This window comes from Schistocerca gregaria, chromosome 7, assembly GCF_023897955.1.
Source record: "Schistocerca gregaria isolate iqSchGreg1 chromosome 7, iqSchGreg1.2, whole genome shotgun sequence".
Lineage (NCBI taxonomy): Eukaryota > Metazoa > Arthropoda > Insecta > Orthoptera > Acrididae > Schistocerca > Schistocerca gregaria.
This window is the reverse complement of record NC_064926.1, coordinates 216,968,045-216,994,875: the sequence shown is the minus strand read 5'-3', so window position 1 is coordinate 216,994,875 and position 26,831 is coordinate 216,968,045. Positions and strand designations below refer to the sequence as shown.

Below are 26,831 nucleotides of genomic sequence, written 5' to 3'. Positions count from 1 at the left end.
TACTGAATGAATAGATACTGAATGAAATAATTTCGCCAAGGCTGCCAGAGAACGTGCCTCAGACGGATCAGCGCCCCTTGTTGCGCAAGAGTCACGTGGACCACAACGTGACATCTCGACCAGCGAAGCGGGAATGCAGACGAGGAAAACAAGCCGCGCCGATAACTGAAGCGTAACCGAAAATGTTTTGAAAACATTGCGGAGGAGGAAAATCAATTATTTGAACGTGAGATTGAGCCCCAAACATTCCGTGGTCGAAGGGATATTGTTCTGTTATCGTTGTTTTATACAGATAGTTTCCGGTAAAGAATGTTGTTATGGAATAAATGTGAAAATTTCAGTTTTAGATTATTGAAATAAAAACATATTTTTCAGACAAGATTACACATTTTTCACAAGATCATGACCCAAATTTTTTCAGTTTGCACCATTTTGCACTTGGGACTGGTAGCAACTTTTAGGTGCTTTTGGTGTGACCCTGAACTACCACGACTGTAATTTCGCTCAGTATTTCCGTCACATACTATACAGGATTTCCATAATTATTGTTAGTAATTTGAATAGATATTGGGTTTGCTCCTCAGGTGTTCAGTGTTGAGCACTGATGGAGATGTGACTTAATAGCTGGTAGATAATTCCTAAACAATTGACTATATCCCAGTGGCCGAAAATGGTTCTGACTAAAAATATTTTAATGAAACTGGAGCTGTTATTTATTCAAATTACGAATGTGGTTTGATAAATCTGGTAAGAAAAAGTTTTGTTTCGTAAACAACTCATCCTACCTCTCGACATTGTCTCTTTGAGGGATATAAACTTGGCCCAGCGATTACCCAGCATTTTCATCCCGTCGAAAAAATGGTATCTGTCAAACTCTGCAAAATACTCGTTGACTGCAACTATCACGTCCTCATTTGATGAAAATTTCTTCTCTGTAACACAAAGTTTCAAGTTACGGGTTTCACTTGGGATTAAGTCTGTTGTACAGGGTAGGGTGGATGAGGAAGCAGTCTAAAGCCCAGTTGACCCACTTCGCCATTGTTATCGCTGATGTGTGTAACATTATGCGTACGTAGATGAGCTAATCCGGCGCCTAGAATTGCTATTAGGTACGGTGTACTTGTACAACTGAACGCTAGCGGTCCTGTGGCTCAGGGCGGGCCAGATGCAAGAGTGTCAGCAGAGGACGGCATGTGGAGTAATCGCAGTACTGGGAATTTTGACGACGGACGGTCACTTAGGAAGACAATGTTACACGAGATGGCAGTGTGTTAGACAGTCGCAAAGAAGGCTAAAGTACAGCTCTCTTAACTTTGTCAACAAGTCATAGTTGCATATTAATGCAAATCTGAATACATCGGCGATCTCAGGTAAATGAGATGCGTCCAGTGACACAACAATATTTCAGTACATTTGGAACTACAGTAATTAATATTTCACAGTGAATAAACATTTATACAATGAACATCTGGATTAACAACTTTTAATCGCTTCATGCGATTTCAGCAGAAGGTTTCTCAGGCGATAGCTTTCACTATAGCCATCTTCTCTGGAAACCATGTATATGTATCTGTTTCATTTCTTGATTAATTACGTCTTTTATACCTTTTTATTAGGCAACATTGAATTCTCCACATTTACATACCAAATGTACACATCATCAATACCTCATATTACGATAATTTTGTAGTTGTTTAATAAACAGTTTACTATTTTTCCAGTAACTTTATTTAAATGTTAATTGCTCAAGTGCTATTAAACAACTATACTAATTTAAAAATGGTAGGCACATGTGTTAGCGGACACTACAGTTGAAAATAAAAGCAAAAGACCCGTCTGTGTTGAAGGCATTAGTAATTGTTTAAATAATGTATAACTACAGTTCTGTTGCCATTTATCAGAAGTGCACATGCACAAAAGCACTGACTTATTTAAGCGGGTTGTACAGAAAGTAAGTTCCGATCGGTCGCGAAAAGGACACAACAGTGAAAACCCAATGAAGCTTTGCACAGATTTGTTGGGTAGTGTAGTGTCTCTAGTATGACTGTCGATCGCATCAAGACACTTCAGTTGCGAGTGCACTGTGAGCGAGTAAAGGTGCCTAGAACAACGATGTCTCCCGCCAAGTAGCAGGGCCCACTGAGAGGCTTTGCCTTAATGAATGCAGCCCACCTAATACAACTGCCACACACTTTCTTCTTCATGGCAATTCTCAGTCATACTCTGCAGGGGCAGTGAAGACGCTCCTGCAGCCTTTTCGGTGGGAAGTGTTCGATCACACAAGACACAGCCCTAATTGGCTCGTCCTGAGTATAATCTCTGTTCACTTGAAACGCTGGATACGAAGACAACACTTGGGCGCAGGCTACGCCCTATAGACCAGCGTAGAGAATTATTGGAAAGCACAGGCGGCTGCCTTCTATGATGATGGTGTTGGAAATTTGGTATAACACTCCGACAAATGTCCAAGTTGGAGCGGATCCTAAGTAGAGAAGCATCTGGAAAGTGTAGCTAACTCTTGCAAATAAAATGTTTCTGATTTTCACTATGGTTTCCATTTAGCGACCGATCGGAACTTACCTTATGGACAACACTCGTATTTATGGACAAACCTTTGTTTGTAATTGTTGTAAATTATCTGTGACAGAATGTTTGTAACATTTCTTACTTTATATGTTATTTTAATATATTAGTTTAGAGCACGTAAGTGGTCAAAATGAATCAGATCGTATCAGTAGAGCTTATGGACAGTGTGTTTGTGGTGGGGACGGCCTTCAGTCAATGAAACAGACAGTAGCGGAACACTATGGGAATCAAGTGGAGACTGGGACTTTCCGAGTGACTAGCTTAAGGGAGCAATTCTGTGATTTCACACGATTTCTGGAAGAATGCAGACCTGCCTACACGGTAATTCTGTGATTTCACACGATTTCTGGAAGAAGGCAGACCTACCTACACGGTAATTTGATCGTGGAGGTGTTTGATTCTGGGCAGTAAATGGCCACTACAGTACAATACAAACAGAGTTACTATTCTTCGAATTGCCTGTATTTATTTGTGAATCATCATGTTGAACTCTGAACTATTTTGAGCTGGAGAATCTTTTGTGTATAGTAATCATGAAATGGACATAGTTTTTGTGAGTCTTTGGTGAGTATTTGGATTGGCAGTTTTTGCTACCATTCTCGCAACTCTCTCAGTGTAATATTATTGCATTTGATAAGGGTATTTTCTTTCTGTATTTTTCTTGAATGTCGTAGGACCACTTACCGTTTGTTTATTTGCAACGTCCTTTCTTGAATAAACATTATTCTACATGATTCTCTGCTGTCAGCATCAATTGCAGACATTAGAATAGAACCCTTTTTATTAAATTAGTGATTTATCTTTTATAATTCCGTGTGTTTTAGTAATTCGCGATTCTAGCCAATCCATAGAGTATTTGACTGCACGATCACAACTAGAGATTATTATTTGCAGCAAGTTAGCTGTGGGGTGTGAAAGCAGATGTTCACAACTCGACCCTACGACTACATTTTTAAACACAGCACCGCATCTACATCTACATCTACATATCCCAGGTACATACAGTCAGAGTAGCTGCACATAAACACGCAGCTGGTTTGCTTATATGGATTGCTGTTGAAGAGCAACTATACAAACAGTAACCATTAGGAACGCCGCAGGTGTGGGTTGGTGAATTATCCTCGCGGAAGAGCATTTTTTTGCGTGCCAGCCTTAGTTTGTCTTCAGCCAATGCAAGTTTCAAACGATCCAGCAGTGGAGCATAATAGGGTCCAGTCCCTCTGCCTTTTTTTATGTAATTTACGGGGATTATACCCTGAAGTGCCAAAGAAACTGGTATAGGCTGCAGGCATGCGTAATGAAATACAGAGATATGTAAATAGGCAGAATACGGCGCTGCGGTCGGCAAGGCCTATATGAGACAATAAGTGTCTGACACAGTTCTTAGATCAGTTACTGCTGCTACAATGGCAGGTTATCAAGATTTAAATGAGTTTGAACTTGGTGTCGCTATCGGCGTACGAGCGATGGGACACAGCATCTCCGAGGTAACAGTGAAGTGAGGATTTTCCCATACGACCATTTCATGAGTGCACCGTGAACATCAGGAATCCGGTAAAACATCAAATCTTCGACATCGCTGCGGTCGGAAAAAGATCCTGCAAGAATGAGACCTATGATGACTGAAGAGAATCTTTCAGCATCACAGAAGTGCAGCCCTTCCGCAAATTGCTGCAGTTTTCAGTGCTGGGCCATCAACAAGTGTCAGCGTGTGAACTGTTCAATGAATCCTCATCGATATGGGCTTTCAGAGCCGCCGCGAAGCTTTACTCCTCCCCTGGGCCCGTCAACACTGTCATTGGACTATTGACGACTGGAAATATTTTGCCTGGTCGGACGAGTCTCATTTCACATTGTATTGACCGGATGGACGTGTATGGCTATGGAGACAACTGCATGAATCTGTGGACCCTGCATGTCAGCAAGAGACTGTTAAAGCTGGCGGAGGCTCTGTAATGGTGTGGGGCGTGTGCCGGTGGAGTGATATGGGATTCCTGATAGGTCTAGATACAGCTCTGTCAGGTGACATGTACATAAGCATCCTGTCTGATCACCTGCATTCATTCATGTCAATTGTGCATTCCGACAGACTTGGGCAATTCCAGCAGGATAATATGACGCCCCATACGTCCAGAATCGGTACAGAGTGGCTCCAGGAACACTCTTCTGAGTATAAGGACTCCCCAGACATGAACATTGTTGAGCATCTGTGGGATGCCTTGCAACGTGCTGTTCAGAAGAGGTCTCCACCCTCTCGTACTCTTACGGGTTTATGGGCAACCCTGCAGGGTTCATGCTGTGAGTTCCCTCCAGCACTACTTCAGACATTAGCCGAGTCAATGCCATGTTGTGTTGCGGCACTTCTGCGTGTTCGCGAGGCCCTGCACGATATTAGGCAGGTGTACCAGTTTCTTTGGCTCTTCAGTGTAGCTTGGGAATCTCAGAAACAGTGGTTATCGCCTTACCTGCTAACAAAATTGTCTTTGCATTTTTCAGTGCATTTCCCCAGCATTCGTCCATTGTTTTGACTATGGTGTGTAATGATGGATCCATGTTTTATCAGCTGTCACAAATCGCCACTGAAAGACATGCGGATTACGATCGAAACATCGCCAGACATGGTGCTGAAACGTTGTCCTGGAGTCGCCTTTGGTAGATAGGTAGAAATCGTGGCTCTCGCCTCGCATACAGCCTCTTCGTAGCCAGTGCTCCATGCTGGATACTATGCACTCTCTCAGTTGAGATACCTCTCAGCAATCTCACGAATTTTTATTCGACAGTCCTGCATTGTATCATATCTTGGTTTCCTTTTTGTGTATCTCAGTTGGACGGGTGGAGTGGGCTGCTTGTTCGGTGCTTGACGAACCATGTTTAAATTCATTGATCCAAAAGTAAATGGTCTTCAGTGATGGTGCAGGGCCCGCATGAACTTCATTCAATTCTGCTCTGATGTCTGCGGCTTCAAATGAGAATATTCAATAACAGTACGGAATTCGGGTTTTGTCGATTTTCCACTCACAGTCAACATACTGACCAACTCAAGACGTATGTCAACAACAAACTGTACTCCGTACGTTACTGGAATTCTTTGCGGTCCTGGAATAATCAAGCTTACCAACTACGAAGGCACAACAGAAACGTTCCATTCTTTCATGGAATTACCATACTTCGCAGACCGCCATTGTTCGGTTTCTGTACTCCACTTTACTCTGTTCTACTATAGTATAGCATATTATAGTATACTGTACCATCCACTGTTTCAAACTCTGTGTTCCGTAGCACACTTAATCACGTGACAAATTTCTAATAAAGAAGCATATTGCTTATTAACAATTTATCCGTGATAATAGTGGTTGGACTCCTTGACTGTTAAATTACTGAAACCAGCCACTTTTTATAGAGCTTTATTTATAGAAAGACCTATTCCGGGGCTTCCATTTTAAATTGACGCAATAATTTATATCAATGAATCAAAACAATATTTCTGTCGACTGCATTTTGATCGCTGTGTCAGCGTTTTACTGTCTTTTGTAGGTTTTAATGTCTCTCTGTCTGTGCCTCAATATGCGCCAACCACCATCGTTCATGGATCGGGTTGTAGTTCCAGTTGATGCCATGAACAATTCAACCAAATACATGGAAATCCATTGGTGCACAGTTATGTCCAGTCCTGTAGACTGTTTCAGATGATGGAGGAATGTATCAGCAAGGTCTCGTCCTGTGTCACACTTCTAAAGCAGTAGATGATGTTCATGGAAGACAACATTAATGTACTTCCGTGGCCTGGTAATTCACCAGACTTAAATCCCTACGAGAATTTGTGAAATATTATGAAAAGACATCTTGATGAAAATGTTCTGCTTAACAAAAAATGCATTCATATATGCTGGCTGAAGCGACAAATGTAAATGTGTGGAATTTGAACCCAGGTCTCCTACTCACTAAGCAGATGCCCTAACCACTGTGGCACCCTGGCACAGTGGCTTTGCACAGCTGCACAGACTATCCTAACATGCTTCCCTCCTCAATCTAAATCCTGATTCATGCCTGAGTCCACTCAGTATTCTCCTTAAACTCGAACAGCATTGCTGAGGCTCTCCAACTGTATTGCAGTAGCACTTCAGCGAGTAGGGGTGGGTACTGTGTGCAGAAAAGTGGGAAAATATTTGAATGAAATGGGTAATAAGAGGAAGAGCATCTCTAAATTGTGAAACCTAAATCAGTGGTGCAAGTCAGTCATCAGATAATGTCTTATTGTGTTAGAAAGCTGCCCCAAGTAAGGAAGTAAATTTGCAAAAGTGGTATTGTCTTTTGTCAAATATCTGCCAGTTCTTCATGCTTCCACATCAGCTGCAATATGACTACTTGTGAATTTCATTCAGTGTCTACATTAAAGTTATATTAATACAGATGACCAAGCTGCAATTGATAATGTAATGCAAGGAAATTAACAGGCAATGGTGTAAAATACTTCCTTGAGGGTGTATAGCAAAACAAATTTGCCCTGTGTTGATAAAAAACATGAAAAGTGTGCCTATTAGACTCATAAATTTGTTAAAATGAGTGACAAAAAGGTTCATCAGTACTTAACAGGACGAGGATCACCACCCAGTATTGTCAGTAGAAATACCTAAAATGGATCATAGCATTTCTAACTTTGAGAGCCAGAGATCATATCTTGAAGGAAAAGGATGGTGACATTTGGAATGGGCAAGGATGATGGGAGAGGTACAAGTCGCATAAATTTAATAATAATAAAAAATTAATGGCGCATGTCGTATAATAGGCACTTGGGTCTCGAGTCATACTAATAGCACACTCTGCAACTGGGTATTGGGCATCCTCAAAGTTGACTGTTCTATGTATCCATACAATATATTACCAAATTGGTGGTAATCACCCCCTTATAGAAAGCTGAGCACTAAACATGAGGTGGTAGACTAGAATAGTTTTTATTCTGCCTGCAATTTTGTTACTCATTTTGACTGCGATGAAGTTATTGTAGATGGTAGAAGTTGCTGCCTATAGGGACCTTTGCCTAGAAGTAGTACTTTGTATGTGCCAATAAACAAGGGCTTGTGCCAGTTGGGAGGGCAATGAAAGGTGACAGTAGATCATGGGCTTGAGCATATCGGGCAGAGAGAATCTCGCATTGGGGTTTTGCTTGAAAAATATGCAGCTCTGGCAAGTACTCTGTTGTGACATTCAAGATTTGGTGATTTGCTAGAGAAGAAATCCTGGTGTCAAGGGATAGTGTGTTAGAGTAGACAAGTTAACCATTGAAACCGAGGCTATAGGGAAGGATGTTTTTGACATGAAAGGGATGACAACTGTCAGAATAGAAATATTGGCAAGTACTTATTGGTTTGCTGTGAAGACCCTGTGAGAATACCTCTTCCTTGGACTCCAGCAGCAGGCGGCAGTTAACATTGGCAGCCACACAGACCAGAGAGAGACCTGTAGTTTGGGCCAGAGTGCCCTGGGTCATGTCAAATAATGCAGTGGGTCCAGCGAGATGGTAGTGGCTCTCAGCAACAGTGTCTGCCCCTGCAAGCAGAGGTGGACAGCCAGGAGTATGCCTGCACAAGTGGTGGCAGCTAAGCAGCTGCATAGCCCCAGGCTCGAACTGTAGATGACCAGGGCTGGAGGCCAGCAGTGGATGAAATATACCTTCAGCAGGCACGCCAGTTAGAGTGTGCCAAGCCAAGAGCATTGGACGCTGCGTGAACAGCAAGACCTGAGCCGCCAGCAGCAGCAGCAGCAGCAGCAGACCCAGCTGGATCTCCTCCAAAGCTGGGGGCTGTCAGACTTTATACTTCTGTCTCAAAATTTGTAGTATTTATATGGGCTTCGCCTGTTCATGTTTTGTCTAGGTATTGATTTCTGTTACTTAAGACACAACAGAGCCATGTTTGGAATGTGTTGCATTCAAGTCACACTTGCCACAGTGGGTCAGCTTGTATGCTGCATCAGCGATATTACGACCGTAGTCTCCTTGCTGGGCCAGGCTATGTTGTAGCTGCCCAATGCCATTGTGACAGTACTTGATGTATTAGCAGGTTGCTGGCTAATGTAATCACCTGACCCACCCAGTTGACCTGCTTTTGTGAGACTGTTGCATCAACTGTGATGGAATCTTTTTTTTATTCAGCCATGCCAAGCATATTGGTTGTGGCAAAATACTACCAAAGTGACATAGATCCAGTCAGCACCTTGAAGCCTGTCACAATGAGAGGACTAGCATATTTGTCATTGTGTATTTTTGTTAGAAGTTAAGGATACAATGTGTCAAATAGTTGTGCTTGTTGAAGTGTCAGAGCTGATGCCACGTACTTTCCACAGACAAGTATGAGAGTAGGAGAATGTTTCTGTGCTGGATGAGAGAGAGAAGGGAATGGTTATTGGCGGTCTTCCTTCAGAACATGACTACCATGGGACTCGGGTCAAGTACTATTCGAGGTGTATTGACTTTGTACCCAGAAGATTGGGAGGAAGTTGAGAAAGCGCGAAATGCATAGACAAAAGCTAATGTTCGATGCTCCCTCAATTGTTTTTGGGTTGGGACTGATTGATGAAGGTATATTACCAATTGAGCTCAGGGAATGAGATGCAATCATAAACTAGGCATTGTAGTTAAATTCGGTGTGGGACTTAAAGTTAGGATATTCCATAGAATGTATATGTTTCCAAGATGATGGAATGTGTAATATATAAGCTAGAACCTTAACAAATTTGTCTTTGTTTTCAGGGTCTGCCCAGTGTCGCCTCCAACGATGGCTTTGTTCGTCAGTGGCAGCCTTGCCTCATCCAGTACTGAGCCGCAATCTGATGACATCCCCTCAGTCGCCGTCATCCTCCTCTGGACCTGGTAGTGGTGATACGACTACAGGACCTGGTGCTGGGAGTGGCCCCACCAAACAATCACCGCCACAGCCACCACCTTCAACTACTGGACAAGGTTCTGGAAAGGGGAAGGATGGTGGGCAGCTCACTTGCCCCAAGTGTGGAGATCCTTGCACACATGTCGAAACTTTTGTCTGTAAGCATTCTTTGAGCCTTTCATTTCTCAGTATATAAATGTGCATCAGAAAAGTCGTTTTGCCACTAGAAAGAAAATAACTGGAGGTTGTTTGCAAAAATTATCTAATAAAATTTGATCTTTAATCTCACTTAATAACGCTTGTTATACGAATTTATTTTCAGGCATGCTTTCAGACTTCATGTATTGTGTCCTGTATGTAGAGACAAAGTAGTGGAACATTTGAAATTATATACGAAAATCTCAAAAGGACATATTAATATGACACCAGGCAATCACCATTCACAGAATACTTTTGCATCATAGTTACCGTGCCCCCATACAGAAAATAGTTTGAAAGTATTATAAATAAAGAGCATCATCACCACTAAGCATTACAAGAGAACTCTCACTTACAAAAATTATTGATTTAACAAGAATACACATGCCATTATTAAAAAAAAACTAGACTTTAAGCCAAAAATGCACCTAAAAGGATAGGTAACCAGCAGTGGGATCGCCTTTTTGAAACCATATACAAGGTGATGTAGGTTAAGGTCCCAGGTATCACACCCTGCAATTACTAACTGTAGTGGGCCCTTGTTTGCAAGCAATTGATGAAAAAAAATTTGGAATTTTGCATGTTGCTCTGAAGTTCTGAATAAGAGACATAATACATATTGGTTGCGTAGTGTAATGGTTATAGTATGGGCCTCAGATGCTGGAGGGTGTGGGTTCGAATTGAAGTGCTACAAATTTTTTATTTTCAAATCTTTATCAGAATGGCTTTGATCCATATTTTATGCAATTAATTGGGTTAATTGTAATTTTTAATTTCTTTTCCTTTGTCATAGCATTTTAATCACAATATTACCTTTCACAATTGCTCCCCTTTTTTCATTATTCTTTTTCCAGTTACAATCTTTGTGCATTTGATTTTAATTATTTTTATTTACCTATCATAATATTTAAACATTTGAAAATACTGATGTGCCAGTTAGAAAACGAAAGCTGAAATACCCAATTTATATAGATTGTGGAACAGGGTTAGAAATGTAATTTTCAGTAGATGATGTCATTTTTCTTGGGTCGTAACTGTTGTACAAACATTTAAAACATAAGTTCTTATTTCACTGTGGGCAAAATAATGCAGTTGAAGATTTGAATGAAAAAAGGAATTGTAAGTAAAATGAAATAAAAAAGATTAGAAATAGAAATAATGAATAAATCATTGTTAATACATAGAAATGATTAAAATCACATACACAAAGATTACAAGTGGGAAAAGAACAACAATAAGAAACAATGAGAGCAACTGAGTAAGTTGGTGATAAAATGTGTACCAAAGGAATAGAAATAAAAAATACATTAAAACTAATTAATTAAGTAAAACTAATGATCAGTCATCTTGATAAAGATTTAAAAATAAGAAAATTTCAAAGCACTTGATGAGATTCAAACCCAAAACCTTGTGCATATGTTACCTGTATTGTAACCATCACCTTGTACAATCAAAGTGTATGACATTTCTTCCTTAAAGCTGTAGAGCATCATGTGAAATTCTGAATTTTTTTGCTGTGATTACTTGCAAATGAGGCCCATCAGTGTGAATAGTTGCAGATGGTTTCATAAAGTCAGTAAGTCAGTAGCACAGCTGGAGGACCTCTCCTTGTTAGCTGGTATACATACATATGAAAGAAATCACCATCAGGTTAAGTATACATGTATACTTTAGAATATTACTCACTTTTTAAAATTCACACTGAAAACTGTTTTTGTTATACTGTAGAAAACTTGGTTTTTGTTTTCATTGTTAAGTATTTTCATTTTTGTTTGGGTATTTGGGTATGTCAGTGAGTGACTAAAAAATCTATCAGCATATTAACGGTTACCAGAGTGACAAAGACACATACAAGATGATGATGATGATGATGTCAAATTCTTGACTTTGTTGTGATAATTGTAATGAATAACTTCAGTGACATTGCTGCCAGCATCTGATTTCAAGAGTTCTTTTGCACTCCTAGCACAAAACCATGAAGAAATAATTTTTCTACATAATCATGTTTCATTGTTTTACAGCACTGTATTGTTTTGTTTGTGCCCATACACCATCAGTATCATTGGAATGACAAATATGTGGAGATGGTTGAATGGGATCTTGCCCATGTCTTTTAGCATTTCACTGATGATGCAGCATTGGAAATGTGGCTTCTTTTGGACCACAATTTCAAGCAAATAACAGAACAGAAATTAGAATACAGAGAAAAAGAAACCAGCAACCACTCACCTATAGTTTACTGATGTGCAATATAGACAACTGAAAAACCAGTGGTGAGTGCATTTCTATCTGTTAGAGAGTGTTCAATTAAAGAAGCTTTTGAGCTACTGCCCTTTTCTTGTGTAAGTTTTTGTGTCATTGTGTGTGTCTGTGGGGCACACACACATAAATGGTAGGTGAGTGGTTGCCTTTATTTACTTTTATGTATTGTTTCCGTCTGCGTAGTAATAGAATAAAAGTTAATTATACTGTATGCAGTCAAACTATATTAATGCATATTGCACATGAGCTTAGGAGAGTGCACCAGATTAACATAGTAAGCAAAACAGATGAGAAAATTCTGCCATTGGCAATATTTTAACTGAACAAAGAAAAATGTAAATTTTGTTGAATAAACAGATTGCATCCACAGTACTGGTGTTAATAAACTATCAACAGAATTTGACCACTTTTATTTCAGAAGTATCAGTGCACTGAAGAGATGAGATGACTTAATGTATTTATACGGCTCAAACGACGGAAAATCCAGGATTGAATGTAACAATGTTATACAGCTCAAACCTCTTCATGTCCATCAGAGCTTTAAAGTTGACGCAATTGCATTAATGAAAAGGTTTTTAGTATGGGATGTACTGTTCTTTCTAGAGCATCTCACAGGATACACCAACAGCCACTGCCACATTCCTGTCTTAGTGCATTCTTCTAAACTGCAGACAGTACATTACAAATCTTAAGCAACCAAAAATGCAATCAAATGCGTAATAAGTACTTCATTTTATGAGGCAAACTGAACTTCATAGAAACTGAAAATTAACAACATGAACTGATTCAATTCTTCAAATCATGAATTGTAAGTGAAAAACGCAATCGTCATGGTCGCTTGTAATATTGAAACAAACATATTCCAGTTGCAAAACAGGTTATTAAGATATTTTTCATTTAAACTGTTTCTTCATGTTCAAGGGGAGCAAACAAGAAAAAACTTTTAATTCTTTTTTTTTTCTTTTTCCTGGGAAGTATCTCTTAAGATCTTGCTACTCGTCTTCATTATTTAGCCCAGATATGGAATTAATAAGAAAATCGATTTAATATTATACTTTTATGTTTCATTATTTAGATTTTCAGTAGTTAACATCCATATTTACAACACTGTAGATGAATAAAAGAGCCAGATAATGAAAGAGTTTTGTTTGTGCTCCCAACAGCCTCAACAAGATTCGTGAAATGTGAAAAATGTCATCACTTCTTTGTTATTTTATCAGAAGTAGAATCAAAGAAAACTCTGAAGGAAAATCGTGAAGAATATAAAAACGGATTTTTCAGGAGACCGCCTCCCACACCGAAGAAGGTATATAAAGCTGGAACAATATTGATTCTGTTGTGATCTTCCTAGCTCCATCATGCATTTCTTTTTAAGCAGAGATAAATATTTATGTGCCTTGATGTGGTGTTCTTTACAAAACAGCTTCACACACATACATTGGTCAGTTTCTGTTATATTGATTTAGATTTCTAGAAAATCCTATTCCTATGCAACATGCATGTAACTTTACTAATTGTTTTTAGATCTATGACTATCTCAACAAGCATGTGGTAGGCCAAGAGGATGCAAAGAAAGTTCTCTCTGTGGCTGTGTATAACCACTACAAGAGGATTTACAACAACATACCTCTGACTCAGCAGGTGCAACAAAATCAGCAACAGCAGCAGCAACAACAGCAGCAAGTGCCACAGCAGTCGTTCACACACAGAGGTATGTAATGAGGCAATGTTCTTAAAACTACAGAAATCTGTAATGGTGCCTTGCAAAAGAAATGGTAATGAAACAAAAAATAGGCTGTTAGATTTCTTTATAATTAGCAAAATAATTTAAATAACACTTTTCTTATAATGCACCTAATACATAAGGGATGATATAAATTTACAGAAATTAAACAAGTATTGGTGCTGTGTGTAACTAAATATATCTTTTAGTTTTCAGGTGTGTGTGTGTGTGTGTGTGTGTGTGTGTGTGTGTGTGTGTGTGTGTGTGTGTGGTGTGAAACACAGTTTATTGAAAATAAAATAAATGAATAATGAGGCATCACGGAGGTGAGGTGAAGAGGGAGGAAGAGGTGGAGGTGGAGGACAATAATGGGCATTTTTATGGTTTATATAAGATATTTGAGATTGAAAGGAAGGGAAAACATAGTTAAACATAACTAGTTGCATCTGTAGATCGACAAATTAGGAATTGTAGCCAGTACTCAACTATTATGGTGTATCCATATAATTTACGAAAATTGCGGCATTTTATGGTTTTATGGATGGACAGTGACATTTCACAACTTCGTGCACAAAAATTTGAAACGTTAACATTCGATAGTCACCCCACTTCCATACAGTTTTGATTGTTCATGTGGGTCAAAGGCAAACCTGTGATAGTCACTGACTCATTCTTTGATATGATTGGTATTTTAACCATGTGATGTTTGTGTGATCATTGAAATTGGATTTAAAGCTGGGATAACAGTTCTTCTGTGTAAATCTTACATGTCGACAGGCACTGCTCTGAAAGTTCTTTGTTCTGCTCCGTTCACTTGTTGAGATTTAACCCTTATTTTTTGACCAAGTGTGAAATAATTACATTTGTTCCATGTGTGTGTGTGTGTGTGTGTGTGTGTGTGTGTGTGTGTGTGTGTGTGTGTGTGTGGGCGCGCGCTTTTTACTGTGTGCATATTCTTTGTTATGAGGTTCGTGTCATGTTCATTTAATGGTTTAAGACTTTGTGTTCTTTGACATGTTTCAGTGAAGTGTCTGACTGCCTTGAGTGTGTGTTATATTTTTATGTGACGTCCAGTGATCCAGATTCCTTTCGATATTTCAGCACATATTGAGACATTTGTTCTTGGACATTTTCATATGCTTTATTCCTATTGTAGAATTCATTAATAGAGCCAAAAAGAAACAGACCTCCAAACATTTAAAGAATCACATTCTGTTGATTTTCCATGCATACTCAAATCAAGAAAGGGAGATAAAGTTGCCTCTTGTACGGTATCTGGATGTGATATTAATATCGCACCAAATCGAAGGAAAATAACAGGAAAATCAACACCTTTTTAGCCAAGTCTGGAAACATTGATAGTGATGTAATTAGGGCCGAGTGGCTGTTTACTTCTTTTTGGTGGAGAACAATGTGCTCGTAAGTGTGGCTGAACATGCTGGTGATTTATTTAAGATGATGTTCCCCACATCAGAGGTTGCAAAGAAATATAGCTGCGGTCGCACAAAAATGGCAAATAATGTATCATCTGAAGTTAAGTGTCTTCAGATCAGAGCATTTTCTTTGGCAGTGGATGGAAGGAACAGTACAAATGACAAGTTGTATCCTGTTGTTGTATTATTCCATGGGAAAAGGTAGTGAACACTGTGCTATCCATACCAACGTTAGATGGGGGCTCAACAGGGTGAAACATAGGTAACCTGATGTTATTGCATCTGAATTCTCATAACATACAAATTGAAGACTGTGGGGCTTTCTGCTCCGACAATGCTCCTGTTATGACAAGATGCAAAAGTTTGTTTTCAGCTGTTCTGAAAGTAGTTCAACCAGGTATTGCCATCATAGGCTGCATTTGCCACTTCATTAATAAAGCAGCAGAAAAAGTTGCTGGAAGGTCACCACTTAAAGTGGATGAGATCCTTGTTGATATATTTTATTTCTTAGAGAGGGGTGTGAAAAGAAGAGACCACCTTCAGAAATTACAGAACTTGCACCATAAAGGTGCAAAGAAAATTCTGAAGCATGTATGTACTAAGTGGTTATCTTTTTAGGCAGGTGTTTGGATAAACTACTGGACCTGTGGGATCCACTTCTTTTCTTTCTTCAAGGAGGAATTAATATTGTGTCCAAAACATTTCCGCAAGCTTGACATCTTTCAGAGTGCCTAGAGTTGAACAAAGTGGATCCAAAGAGTATCAGAAGAAGAGAATTCTTGATTCTCCTACAGCAAGTGCCCCTAAAAGAATAGTATATTCTTCCGAACATGACAAACCCATCCTCAAAAGTAAGACTTGTTGTACAACATATGAGGAAAAATTGCTTGTGTTCCTGTCCTCAAACTTGAACAAGGCCTTTTGCACTTTCCTTCATGTGACTATTTCTGTATTTGACAAATTGAATGTTGTCCTTCAGACTTCTTCCCGATAAGTTCACTTTTTATTAGAACTGCTAAGGGACTCGCTAAAGCAGCTGTTCAGCAAGTTTGTTAAGCCCAAAATTGTCAAAAGCTCCTCATTGCTTGAAGTTGTTTACTACTTGATTCAAAATCAAAGAAGTGATGATGAGCTAGTTATTTGCATTCAGACTTTGAACATAGTGGATGATCTCAGGTTATACAAAATGGAAGATCCACAGTTTTCTTCCACTCATTTTTTCTTGGAAAAGTTTCCCCTTGTGTTACACAAGGAGGTGAATGAAACTACAGATGAGGTGGTGAATGAGATTCAGAGGCAGTTAACAACTCTTCAGGTAGATGACACTTTGGCTTCAAATGAAGATGCTGCAAATGATTCCAGTTTGGTCACAAATATCAAGAATTCATGGAGCTGATGGGCTCCGTAAATATAACTGAATTTCTAGAGCAATGCTATCTATTTGCACCATACACCATAGTAATGCAGAAAGTGAACATGTTTTCAGCCTTGTGAAGAAAAATAGAACAGAGGTCAGATTGTCCATGTCCAATGAATCTCTGGACTCAATTTCTATTTTGAAGACAAGGAGTTCTGGTCCCTGTTATGACAAAACATTTTCTCAAGACTTTTTGCAGGAAGCTAAAAAGGCCGCAACTACGACTTTAATGTTGAACTAGCATGTGATTTGCAGTGTTTATTATATTATTTCTAGCCTACATTACGTTAAACAAGTTTTATTTTGCAAGGCCTTTTTCAAGTATCGCATATCTACGTAATTTCTCAAGAAAGGTATGTTATGTATGCTCCAAACCAATATTCATTATGCCTGCTGCTGTGTAACATGGATTTCCTCTTGATTGTTATGTTCATCTACGAGTCATTGGCCTATGATGTAAGTAGATGTGATTTCATTGAAGTATCCTGTTTAAAGCATGAATTATTATATTTTGTAGCACAGAAGTATTATTACTTTTGTCAAGCCAGGGCAAGTCAAAAATCATTAGTTTTTTGTCACACATGAGTTTTACAGATAGCCCTTTTCAAAAGTTGGCAAAGTATGTACTATCCTGATTGATTTGGCATCAGTCAGGACACTTTAGAGTCCAGTGATTTTTTGTATTATCTACCGGTACCATGGTGGCTTTTTAGAAACACAAAAAAATATCAGATATTTTCAAGTCAAACAGTTATTTGTTAACACTGCGTTTCACATGTTACGAAGTCATTACAAACATAGGTTTGAACTTCATTCACCATTCATTTTGTGAATGAAGTTCAGCTCTGCACTAATTTACAAGATGTTTCTAACTGGAATGAATGGTCAGGTGGCTGTTGTAATGGATGTTATTGCATAGCTTTGTCGATGGATTGAAAATGAGCTCAGGAATGAAACTAATCCTGAAGTAATAAAGGAAATTAATATTGCAATTTCGACTGCTCTCTGCAATAATCTGCACAATAATTCATAACACAATTTGATAATTTCTTCAGGATTGTTTCAAAATCATGAAGTAGACGTGGGAAAGGAAGTTGAAAGTCACTAGATATTTGAGCAAACTGTCAGAATACCTTTCATCCATTCCTATAATTTGTCAGAATATGAGGACTTGAGTATGTAAATTCTGGTTAACACTTAGGTTCTTGTTAACTAAGTTTTTAACTTTTCCAGCCGATAGGCAGCTAATAGTGGTCTCTGAAGTCAGTAAAGTTACATAAATTGTGAATAGTCCATAGAGTGAATTGTTAAATTTATAATTCTTCAGTCCACTCCACTAATTACTATACTCAATACAACAAGAGAAGATCCCAGACCTCTGAAAGTTATGTTGCCAGCATACAATCATGAAGTACTAACCAAAAATCCATAAAACCATAATGATCTGGAAATGCAGCAACATTGAGGTCATAGTACGAGATCTGTTCAAAAAATTCCAGAACTTCGTCCACAAAATTATTCTGCGCTTACCTTTTACTACTTCTGCATAGTCTCCTTTGAAATACTCTTTCACAATTGGTACAGTTTCCACTTCTGGAAGCTGTTTTGTTATATCTTTTGCTGGATCGCCACGGAGCGCTGTCTGCGAATTTTCTTTTATTTCGTCTGTTATTGCAAATCTTCGTCCTTTCATTGGGGATTTCAACCTTTGGAATTAAAATAAGTTTGCAGGGGCCAGGTCTGGAGAGTATGGAGGATGAGACAGCTCAGTGACTTAGTTTTTTGTACAATAGTCACGCACCAACAGGGATGAATGATGTCCTGACTCATGAGCCATAGGAAAATTTTGCGGCAACATGGTGCATTCCAAGATGCTGTGTCAGGATGTCACAGCATTATCCAGCTGAAATGTTACATTCTTCTGCAATCTCTGTCTATCTGTCTGTCTGTCAGTCAGTCAGTCAGTCTGTCTTCAATTGGCATGCACAATTTTGTTTCCTGACATGAGCGTCATCGGTAGATGTTGAAGGGTGTCCTGAATGAGGATCATCTTTCAGTGCCATCTGGACATTTCTAAACTGTGTGAACCTTTTGTAAGATTGAGTACAGCTGAAGCACTCGTGGCTTCCTGCATCCTTTGGTGTGTCTCTGTAAAGATTTGATTGAGTTTCACGCAAAATTTAATGCAGATGTGTTGCCCCTCTAACTCTGCCATCTTGAAATTGCAAACTGAGCAACTCAATGTTCTACTCAATATAGCATTGAATAATAACTAACAGACATACAACAATGAAACTTCTGCCAGTTACACATTAAACACAGGCGCCTGCAGGAATGCCAACCGCATTTCCCACCAACACACCATTGGCGCAAAAATATGAATGTTTCAGAATTTTTTGAACAGACCTCGTACATGTGTGAAGCAGCTCTACCAAGCCGATTTTTACTGGCATGGATCTTCTGTGTTTGAATGGAGTGTAGTAAGTTTGATTCTGTCTCATCCTTGCTTATGCATTAGCTTGAAGATGCATTTCTTGGCTCATTTTTCGTGGGTGGTACTTCAGAAAGTGTTAGACTTGAAGGGAAAGGACATTGTACAGATGGTGCTAGCCATCAGGAATTCAACAGTTAACTTGATCTTACATAGTGTTTAAGCACTACTTTCACCTTTTTACAAATTATTGTCTATGAAAAAGTGAATGATTTAGTCTGATTGCATGTGATCCCTGCATTGTTACTTCAAATTAAAAATATGAAATATTGTTGACAAAAATATGTATTGTAGAACTGCTAGAGACTAGTTGATAGTTATTGATTTTTTATTTTTTTTCAGATTTAATGCATATCTCTGGCATTGGACACACCTCATCATTTGGTGTGGGCTTTCAGCAGCCAATGTCTCCTGAACCTGTGTCTCGAAGACCCTCCTCAATGGCTGTAGGAAGTGAGATTTTAGATTGTGCCACTCATGAATTACGTCTGGAGAAAAGCAATATCTTATTGTTAGGTCCTACTGGATCAGGTTAGAGCATTTCAGTATTTAAATTTTAAAAATAATGCATCCCAGTCCCCTCCATTTCAGGTAGGCTGGAGTCAGTGTTCTGTGTTTTTCATATTTGATGTGGAAGGAGAGTATGCCATTCAAAATCACCTTGAAATATTCAGTTTATGCACTTAAGCTGTTAATCTCTATTAATGTTGGAGCTGTGGACCATACTGAAATTAGGTTTTCAGCAAAGGCAAGTACACTTCCGTACTGACCTTGAGAGGCTGCAGCACATTCTCTGCCTGTTTTGTGAGAAGTCATACTTCAAACTTAAACAGGCATAAAATCACTTTTCTCTTTATTTTGAAGCCTGTTACGTGTTTTAAAAAGTACATAGTTCAGTTTTTGTTGAAAACCTTGCATGGTATCTTCATTGATGTCAGAAATATTTGAAGCTATTGGATTTCATGGCACTTCACGTAATTTCGAATTCGTTTTACACAATAGTTGTTTTTTGTGCTCTGTCTAAAAAAGGACTGCATGAAATGACATGGTTGCACATAAATTGAACCTAAGAATTTAAGCAACATTTTAGAGGATAACAAGTGGACAGTGGGGGTGGTGGTAATGGCAGGCAAGTGGAAAAATGGTAGAACACTAGAAAATTAATATGTCAGATAATTAAAACCTAGTGTAAGTGCTCTATACACATCATTAATTAATTAAGATAGATCTGCTAGGTACATGAGGTTGAGATCTCAGAATTATTTAATTTCTGTTCATGTTAAACCATGTATCAGATTTCAGAAAACAGGTTAATTTGCTGACATGTTACGCAAAAATGTGTTAATATTTCTATAAGGTTCATTTGGTTTGTGTTATTAGTTTGGTAATCAGACAATAGGTTTTAACGCAATGAGTATTAGTGTGCTCCTGTATCTCAACATAGCACTACATTCAAAGACCATGATACTGATCTTTTCCAACCTTTTGAGTTTTTTGGATTTTTAAACGTTCTGACTGATATGTAAAGTAAAGTAAACACCACTTACACATTAGGCTGTAGGCCTGTTCTGACTGGCAGACTGCTGCCTGCAAGCCAGTATGAGCAGAAATCTATGATCGTGGGACATGTGATCAGCATGTCGCCAATCCCTCCAGTCGCTATTGCCAGTAGATGAATCCAGGTGATGCCGTTGCCTCCTTATTCAAGCTGCTGCTCATTTGGCCTCATAAGAGTCCAAGTGTACCCGATACCAGACCTCCCTACACTGTCATTGAAGCCCATTTCAAGCGACTAAAACAAATATGTTGCAAATCAGGAGAAGAAGTGGACATAAAATTTGAAGACCCAGTTTTCTGAGTGGAGTTCAGAATAATATATCACTGCTATCCACATACATATCGTGTTACGGACATGGGAGTGATGTTGGAGAATGATTGACTACTGTCATGTTGTTTCTCTTGCATGCAGTTCACAGGTGGAACTGGATGGCAGGAGTAATAATACTTGTGCAGTATGTACACCATTAGTGGATAAACTTTTCTGAACATTATTACAAAAGAAATGACAAAGTTTTTTAAAAATATCTATGTAATTTAATTGTAAGTATACATCACTGAGATGTGTAATAGTCATGGCATTGAAATCATTTTCAAGGGTAGAGGAATTAAAAGTATTTTCTGCCAATGGTCTTACATGATTTCTACAAATCCTTTAGATGATTATTGAGATGGTTTGTGCAGCAAGGCTATGACAGGTATTTTCTTTCCAATTGAGCATATGTTTAGATTCCAGTAACCTTGGTTGCTGTACAGTCTATGAGCTTGACTACAGTTGAAGGGAGTGACTCCATTACAATTTCCTTCTCCTCTTCTAGTATGGCATAAAATCTGATTTTGTTGTATCATAGATTGTCTGAAGTAAAGATACACATGTGAAAACCCTACTTGGTCTTAATCTATAGTTTAAATACTTCAGATCTTTTATTTGATGTGATAAACTTAGATAATTCTTATTCGAAATTATATTTTGAATTTTAATCTATCTTTCAAGTAGATTGCTGTGAAAAGTGGTTGCATCATGAATACTATCAGGTACTGTGAGTGAACAGGTAATGTTGCTTAATAGTCTGTTTGAATATAATAAATACTTTAAAAAAAATTGTTAAAAGATGTGCTAGAATCTACATCTCTCTCTCTCTCTCTCTCTCTCTCTCTCTCTCTCTCTCTCTCTCTCTGTGTGTGTGTGTGTGTGTGTGTGTGTGTGTGTGTGTGTGTGTGTGTGTGTGTGTGTGTGTGTGTGTGTGTGTGTGTGTGTGGCAGCACCCAGTTTTGTGATTTTGTGAGAGACTGGGATGAGTTTTACATTCTGTGACACATTATGGAGATGAAATATTAACTGTTGGATTGTTGTTTCTCCATGTAGGAAAGACTTTGTTGGCTCAGACAATTGCTCAGTGTCTTGATGTGCCATTTGCTATATGTGACTGCACTACGCTAACACAAGCGGGATATGTTGGTGAAGACATTGAGAGTGTTATTGCAAAACTCTTACAAGATGCCAACTATAGTGTTGAACATGCTCAAATGGGTAATGTATCAAAAATTATGCAGTTCTACTATTTTATCTTGTCTACTGTTAATATCAATAATGTCAATCAGGAAGTTGCTAGTATCTGATCTAGAATATTCTTCCACACATTGGTTTGAGCTATTCATCAAATTTTAGAGACTAAATGCAGTATGAAATTTGTTTTCATAGTCAGTGACATGCAGAGTGGTTCTTGTGTAAAGGGTGCCCGCAATTTTGGTGCTCATTTTGAGCAGCTTGCAAACACACCTTTGACATGTGTGGCACACTCATTTTTGCACAGTATCTTGTATGATGATGTAGGTAGTGGCTTAGTAACTTGCACGATTTGCAGATAGATGAGACATAAGTGTGATGTGCACAATATCCCACACATCCAATGAAGGCACCTACATATACATTTGACTGGTCACGTGAGCTTACATAGTGGGCCAGACATAAGGTTGCCTCGTGACCATCTCTCCATCAGTTGCTGTTATCAGATTTATATCTACCTGTGGACTCCAAAACACCACGACTGTTTGCTGTGTGCTTAGTGCTGAAAATTGTGAACTAGTAGTTCCCACCTCTTTGTGCCTGTATGAAACTTAGAATACTAAATACATGTTGTCCTGGACTTCATTCTTGTACTCTGGCAAGAACTCGTAATAATTTCTATTTGGAACTCCTAAGAGTATTTTGCCAAAAACTATTCCTGTGTAGTTCATATACTAATTGATAGTTTACGTTGTTGGAAAAGTTATTTATGTTCGGTAAATGTTGTGACCCAATGTGAAGGTTAAAACATTATTTGAACATAAATATCCTCTGTAACAACAATGTAATTTGTCAATTAGTACGTGAGCCAAACAGTGATATTTATTGGCAAAATATTCATCAGACCCACAGATAGAAATTATTATGAGTTTGCTCTAGAGTAAGAGAATGAAATCCAAACACGACTTAGTTGGACAACGTGCATTTCATAATCAACGTTTCATATACGCAAGAAGTGATAGAAACCATAAGTTTATATTTGCTGGCAAAATAAGTACACAGTAAACAGTTATGAGAGTGCAGAGTTCACAGGTAGAAGTGAGTCAGATAATAGCAACTAAAAGAAAAACCAGCCATTGGGCTTACGTGACCGCTCAGAAATATATGCATTGTTCCTGCCACAGGCCCCCCCAAGGCTGTGTATGACATTACACACACTGATATGTCTGTATTGTCCATCTGCAAATCTGACAGGATTAGTAAAAATAGTTTATTTTGAAATTTGGAAATGTGTGTTACCCCATGGTAAGTGGGATTTGCAGGCTGTCTTTGTAGCTTGTTCTGAGCACGAGACTTGAGCTGTGTGAGGTAATGAAAAGATGAATTTGATTTATGGTTGATTCTCTTGAGTTCTAACAGTGGGAAATTCTTGAGAACCAATGGGTTTTTATTGGCAGTATCAAACTGTGACAACTTTGTTGACCATCTCTGTAGCAATATGCTTTTCATAAATAAAGGGTATGTTACATAGTAAATGAGCTTCATTGTTTCACAAAAAGTTTGAATGATTGTGATTTGTTGTACTACTACATAAACATCTAGTTGCAAAAATGCTGACTGTTTCACAAATTTTTGACCAGTTAGCAGATATTAAACAAAATCAGTAAATTGAGTTGCTGACAGGTTCAACAAAAAGACAGCTAAATATGTGAGCTTTCAGAGGCCTGCTTCTAAAGTAACCAACACACACACAAAGTGACTTATCAAACAAAAGTGCTGGCAGGTCGATACACACACACAAACTCACACACAAAATTCAAGCTTTCGCAACCAACGATTGCTTCTTCAGGAAAGAGGGAAGGAGAGGGAAAGACGAAAGGATCTGGGTTTTAAGGGAGAGGGTAAGGAGTGTCATTCCAATTCCCGGGAACGGAAAGACTGACCTTAGGGGGGGAAAAAAAGGGACAGGTATACACTTGTGCAGACGCGCGCACACACACACACACACACACACACACACACACACACACACACAAGCAGACATATGTAAAGGCAAAGAGTTTGGGCAGAGATGTCAGTCAAGACAGAAGTACAGAGGCAAAGATGTTGTTGAGTGACAAGTGATGTACGAGGGGCGGCAACTTGAAATTAGCGGAGGTTGAGGCCTGGTGGGTAACAGGAAGAGAGGATATATTGAAGGGAAAGTTCCCATCTCTGGAGTTGCCGGAGTGTAGTATATTATTTAGAAGAAGACCTTTTAGTTGAAATCTCGTGTACTTAGCAATCTTTTCATTGTGCCTGTCTACAGTGATAATCATCTCTGTCTGGTGAATAGCAATCTGTCTTATTTGTAACATAGACATAAACGCATAAATGATTTTCTATTGTTTTAATCAGTCAAATGATGTGGAAATAACAAAAATTCAGTAACTGGAGGTTCATGTCAAGAGATTAAACATTCTGGATGAATCAAAAGAATCTGTGCATTTAAGTTTGAAACTTGCTCATTATTTTAGTTTGTGGGCTACTTTACAAGTAGTTGCAGTGTAGAACTATATCACCGTAACATTAAACAGTTGTATTTACTTGTTTCTGTATAATTTTGTTCTGCTCACTACAGTTGTTTCACTGTCATTGATATCGTGCTGTATTTTTGTAATATAATTAATTATATAATTTGTGACTTGCATATGTAATAAAAATATGTGCAGAAAATGCCATTTTCAGGATAAAAATAAAAAATTCCTTGCAAATGTCTTTAGTACACATTTTCATGTCAAATCGGGAGAGAGGTTATCACCAATTCTCTTCACACTGGTAAAAAAAAAAGTAATCTAACATATCTGACACACAAATGGGGACCCAAAAAATTAAGAAATGAGGACCACAAAATAACAAATAAAGTTCAACTGTTACTTTATACTGACAATGTAATATTTCAGTAGACTGTAGAAGAGAAATTGTAACTCTCACATAGTAGTCACTAAAAGCCTTGAGAGGAATTGGTTTGCAACTGAATACAAAGGAAACAAAATCCACTCTAAGACAAAAAGATGCACCACAAAGGAATTAAGCAAATGGGACAGAAATCAGTGGATTTGGTGTATACGAACAGACAGACAAACTATTACCACTTCAGAAAAATTGGATGATTTATTCAAGAGAAAGAGCTTCACAAATTGAGCAAATCAGTAAAGCCTTGGTCTGCCTCTGGCTCTTAAACAAGCAGTTATTCAAATTGGCAGTGATTGACAGAGTTGTTAGGTGTACTCCTAAAGGATGTCAAGCCAAAATCAGTCAAATTGGCATATCAGATCATAATAATCCCTAGCTCATTGGAGGGCTCCACCGAGAAACATTGTTTGATGGCTGGCCCCTTACCACTTGACTCGCTAAAATACCAATTATGAAGTTGTGTTAAACAAAATATAAATTTGTTGGTTATGAAATGACCCCACACAAAAGCAAGGTGTCAAATTATGGTAGAATAACCAAAGTTGCAGCGGCGGCATTTTTAGATGACGTGAAAAAAGAACAAATTGTTTTAAAATTACCAACTAGAGATACTTGTGAAAAGAAGAAATTTTGCCAAAGCATTGTTGGGCAATGAGTTTATGTAACTTCCATTTACATAGTAATAGTAATAGTAGTAGTAGTAGTAGTAGTAGTAGTAGTAGTAATTTTATTCATTTATTGAGATTTTGCTTTACACGAAGGTCTTCTCCAGCGCAATAAATACCTGAAAATTATTACATGTGTAACATAAGATCTTAATTTCTGTGTATCATCTTCCCATGCACAAGTTCTTCTCATTGTCAATTGTATATTTTTGAGCCAGGTGGTCATAGTGGTCCTCTTCTTTCCCTCCAGTTCCCCTTCCAGCATAATGTTTAGTGTTCTGGCTTCCTCCATTCTGCTTACATGCCCATACTATTGTAATTTCCTTCTGTCCATCTCACCATGTATTCTTTCTCTTGCTTCCATTCTGTTAATTGTTTCATTGTTTCTTATTATCTCTGTTCTAGAAATTCTTGCTGATCTTCTCCGGAAGTCCATTTCTACTGCTTGCAGGTGTTTTCTCTCTTTTTTGCGTGTTTCACATTAGTAGTCCCTGTTTCCATGTCATACATGACTGTGCTCTCTGGTATCAATTTACATACGATTCTTTTGGTTCTGTTTATTATGTTTCTGCTCCGTAAGACTGATTTGCATCCCAATGATTTTCCGTCCACTGACAATTGGTTTTATTAATTTCTACCTCTGATTTTTCCCTACACCTCTAAAATGGATCCCAAATAACAGTCTTGACCTTCTCAGTTCTCTTTCCTCCATGTATAAGTCACCTGGATCATAAATGAGATTTTTTGTTTTCTGATAATTAATCTTCAATCGCCAGTTTCTGCAGTCCATTGCTAACTGATTACATATATAATATGCATCCACTCCATCTTTTGCTGTAACTGCTTGATCTTCAGCAAATAGTAAGTGATGTAAATAAACTCCATCTTTAATTTCCAGCCCCATCCCATTGCATTTATGAGATGATGCCTTGACCCGATATTTTAAATAATTCTGGTGACATGGGGCAGCTTTGTAACAGACCCGTTCTTGTTCTAAATATCTGTGAATGTTTATTACCCATTTTCACTTGACGTATATCTTTACATATTTCTTGTATTATTTTATTAAAAGACCAGTTATGTTTACTATATGTAAAGCTTGCCAGAGTAGTTTTCTTGGGACAGTATCGTGTTTTTTCGAAGTCTGTGAAAGTTA

At 38.3% G+C, this 26,831-nt stretch overlaps 1 protein-coding gene across 7 annotated transcripts in view; it reads left to right on the top strand.

Moving 5' to 3' along the window:
• The window catches only part of LOC126281493 (ATP-dependent Clp protease ATP-binding subunit clpX-like, mitochondrial), a 118,368-nt gene that overhangs the window by 75,783 nt on the left and 15,754 nt on the right, over positions 1 to 26,831 (top strand). For all 7 annotated transcript variants that reach the window (XM_049980497.1, XM_049980501.1, XM_049980500.1 and 4 more), the window contains 5 exons: positions 9,335 to 9,625; positions 13,091 to 13,233; positions 13,452 to 13,638; positions 19,334 to 19,522; positions 21,915 to 22,079. In XM_049980497.1, the coding sequence (XP_049836454.1) occupies positions 9,335 to 9,625; positions 13,091 to 13,233; positions 13,452 to 13,638; positions 19,334 to 19,522; positions 21,915 to 22,079 (975 nt within the window). The remainder of the gene's footprint in view (positions 1 to 9,334; positions 9,626 to 13,090; positions 13,234 to 13,451; positions 13,639 to 19,333; positions 19,523 to 21,914; positions 22,080 to 26,831) is intronic.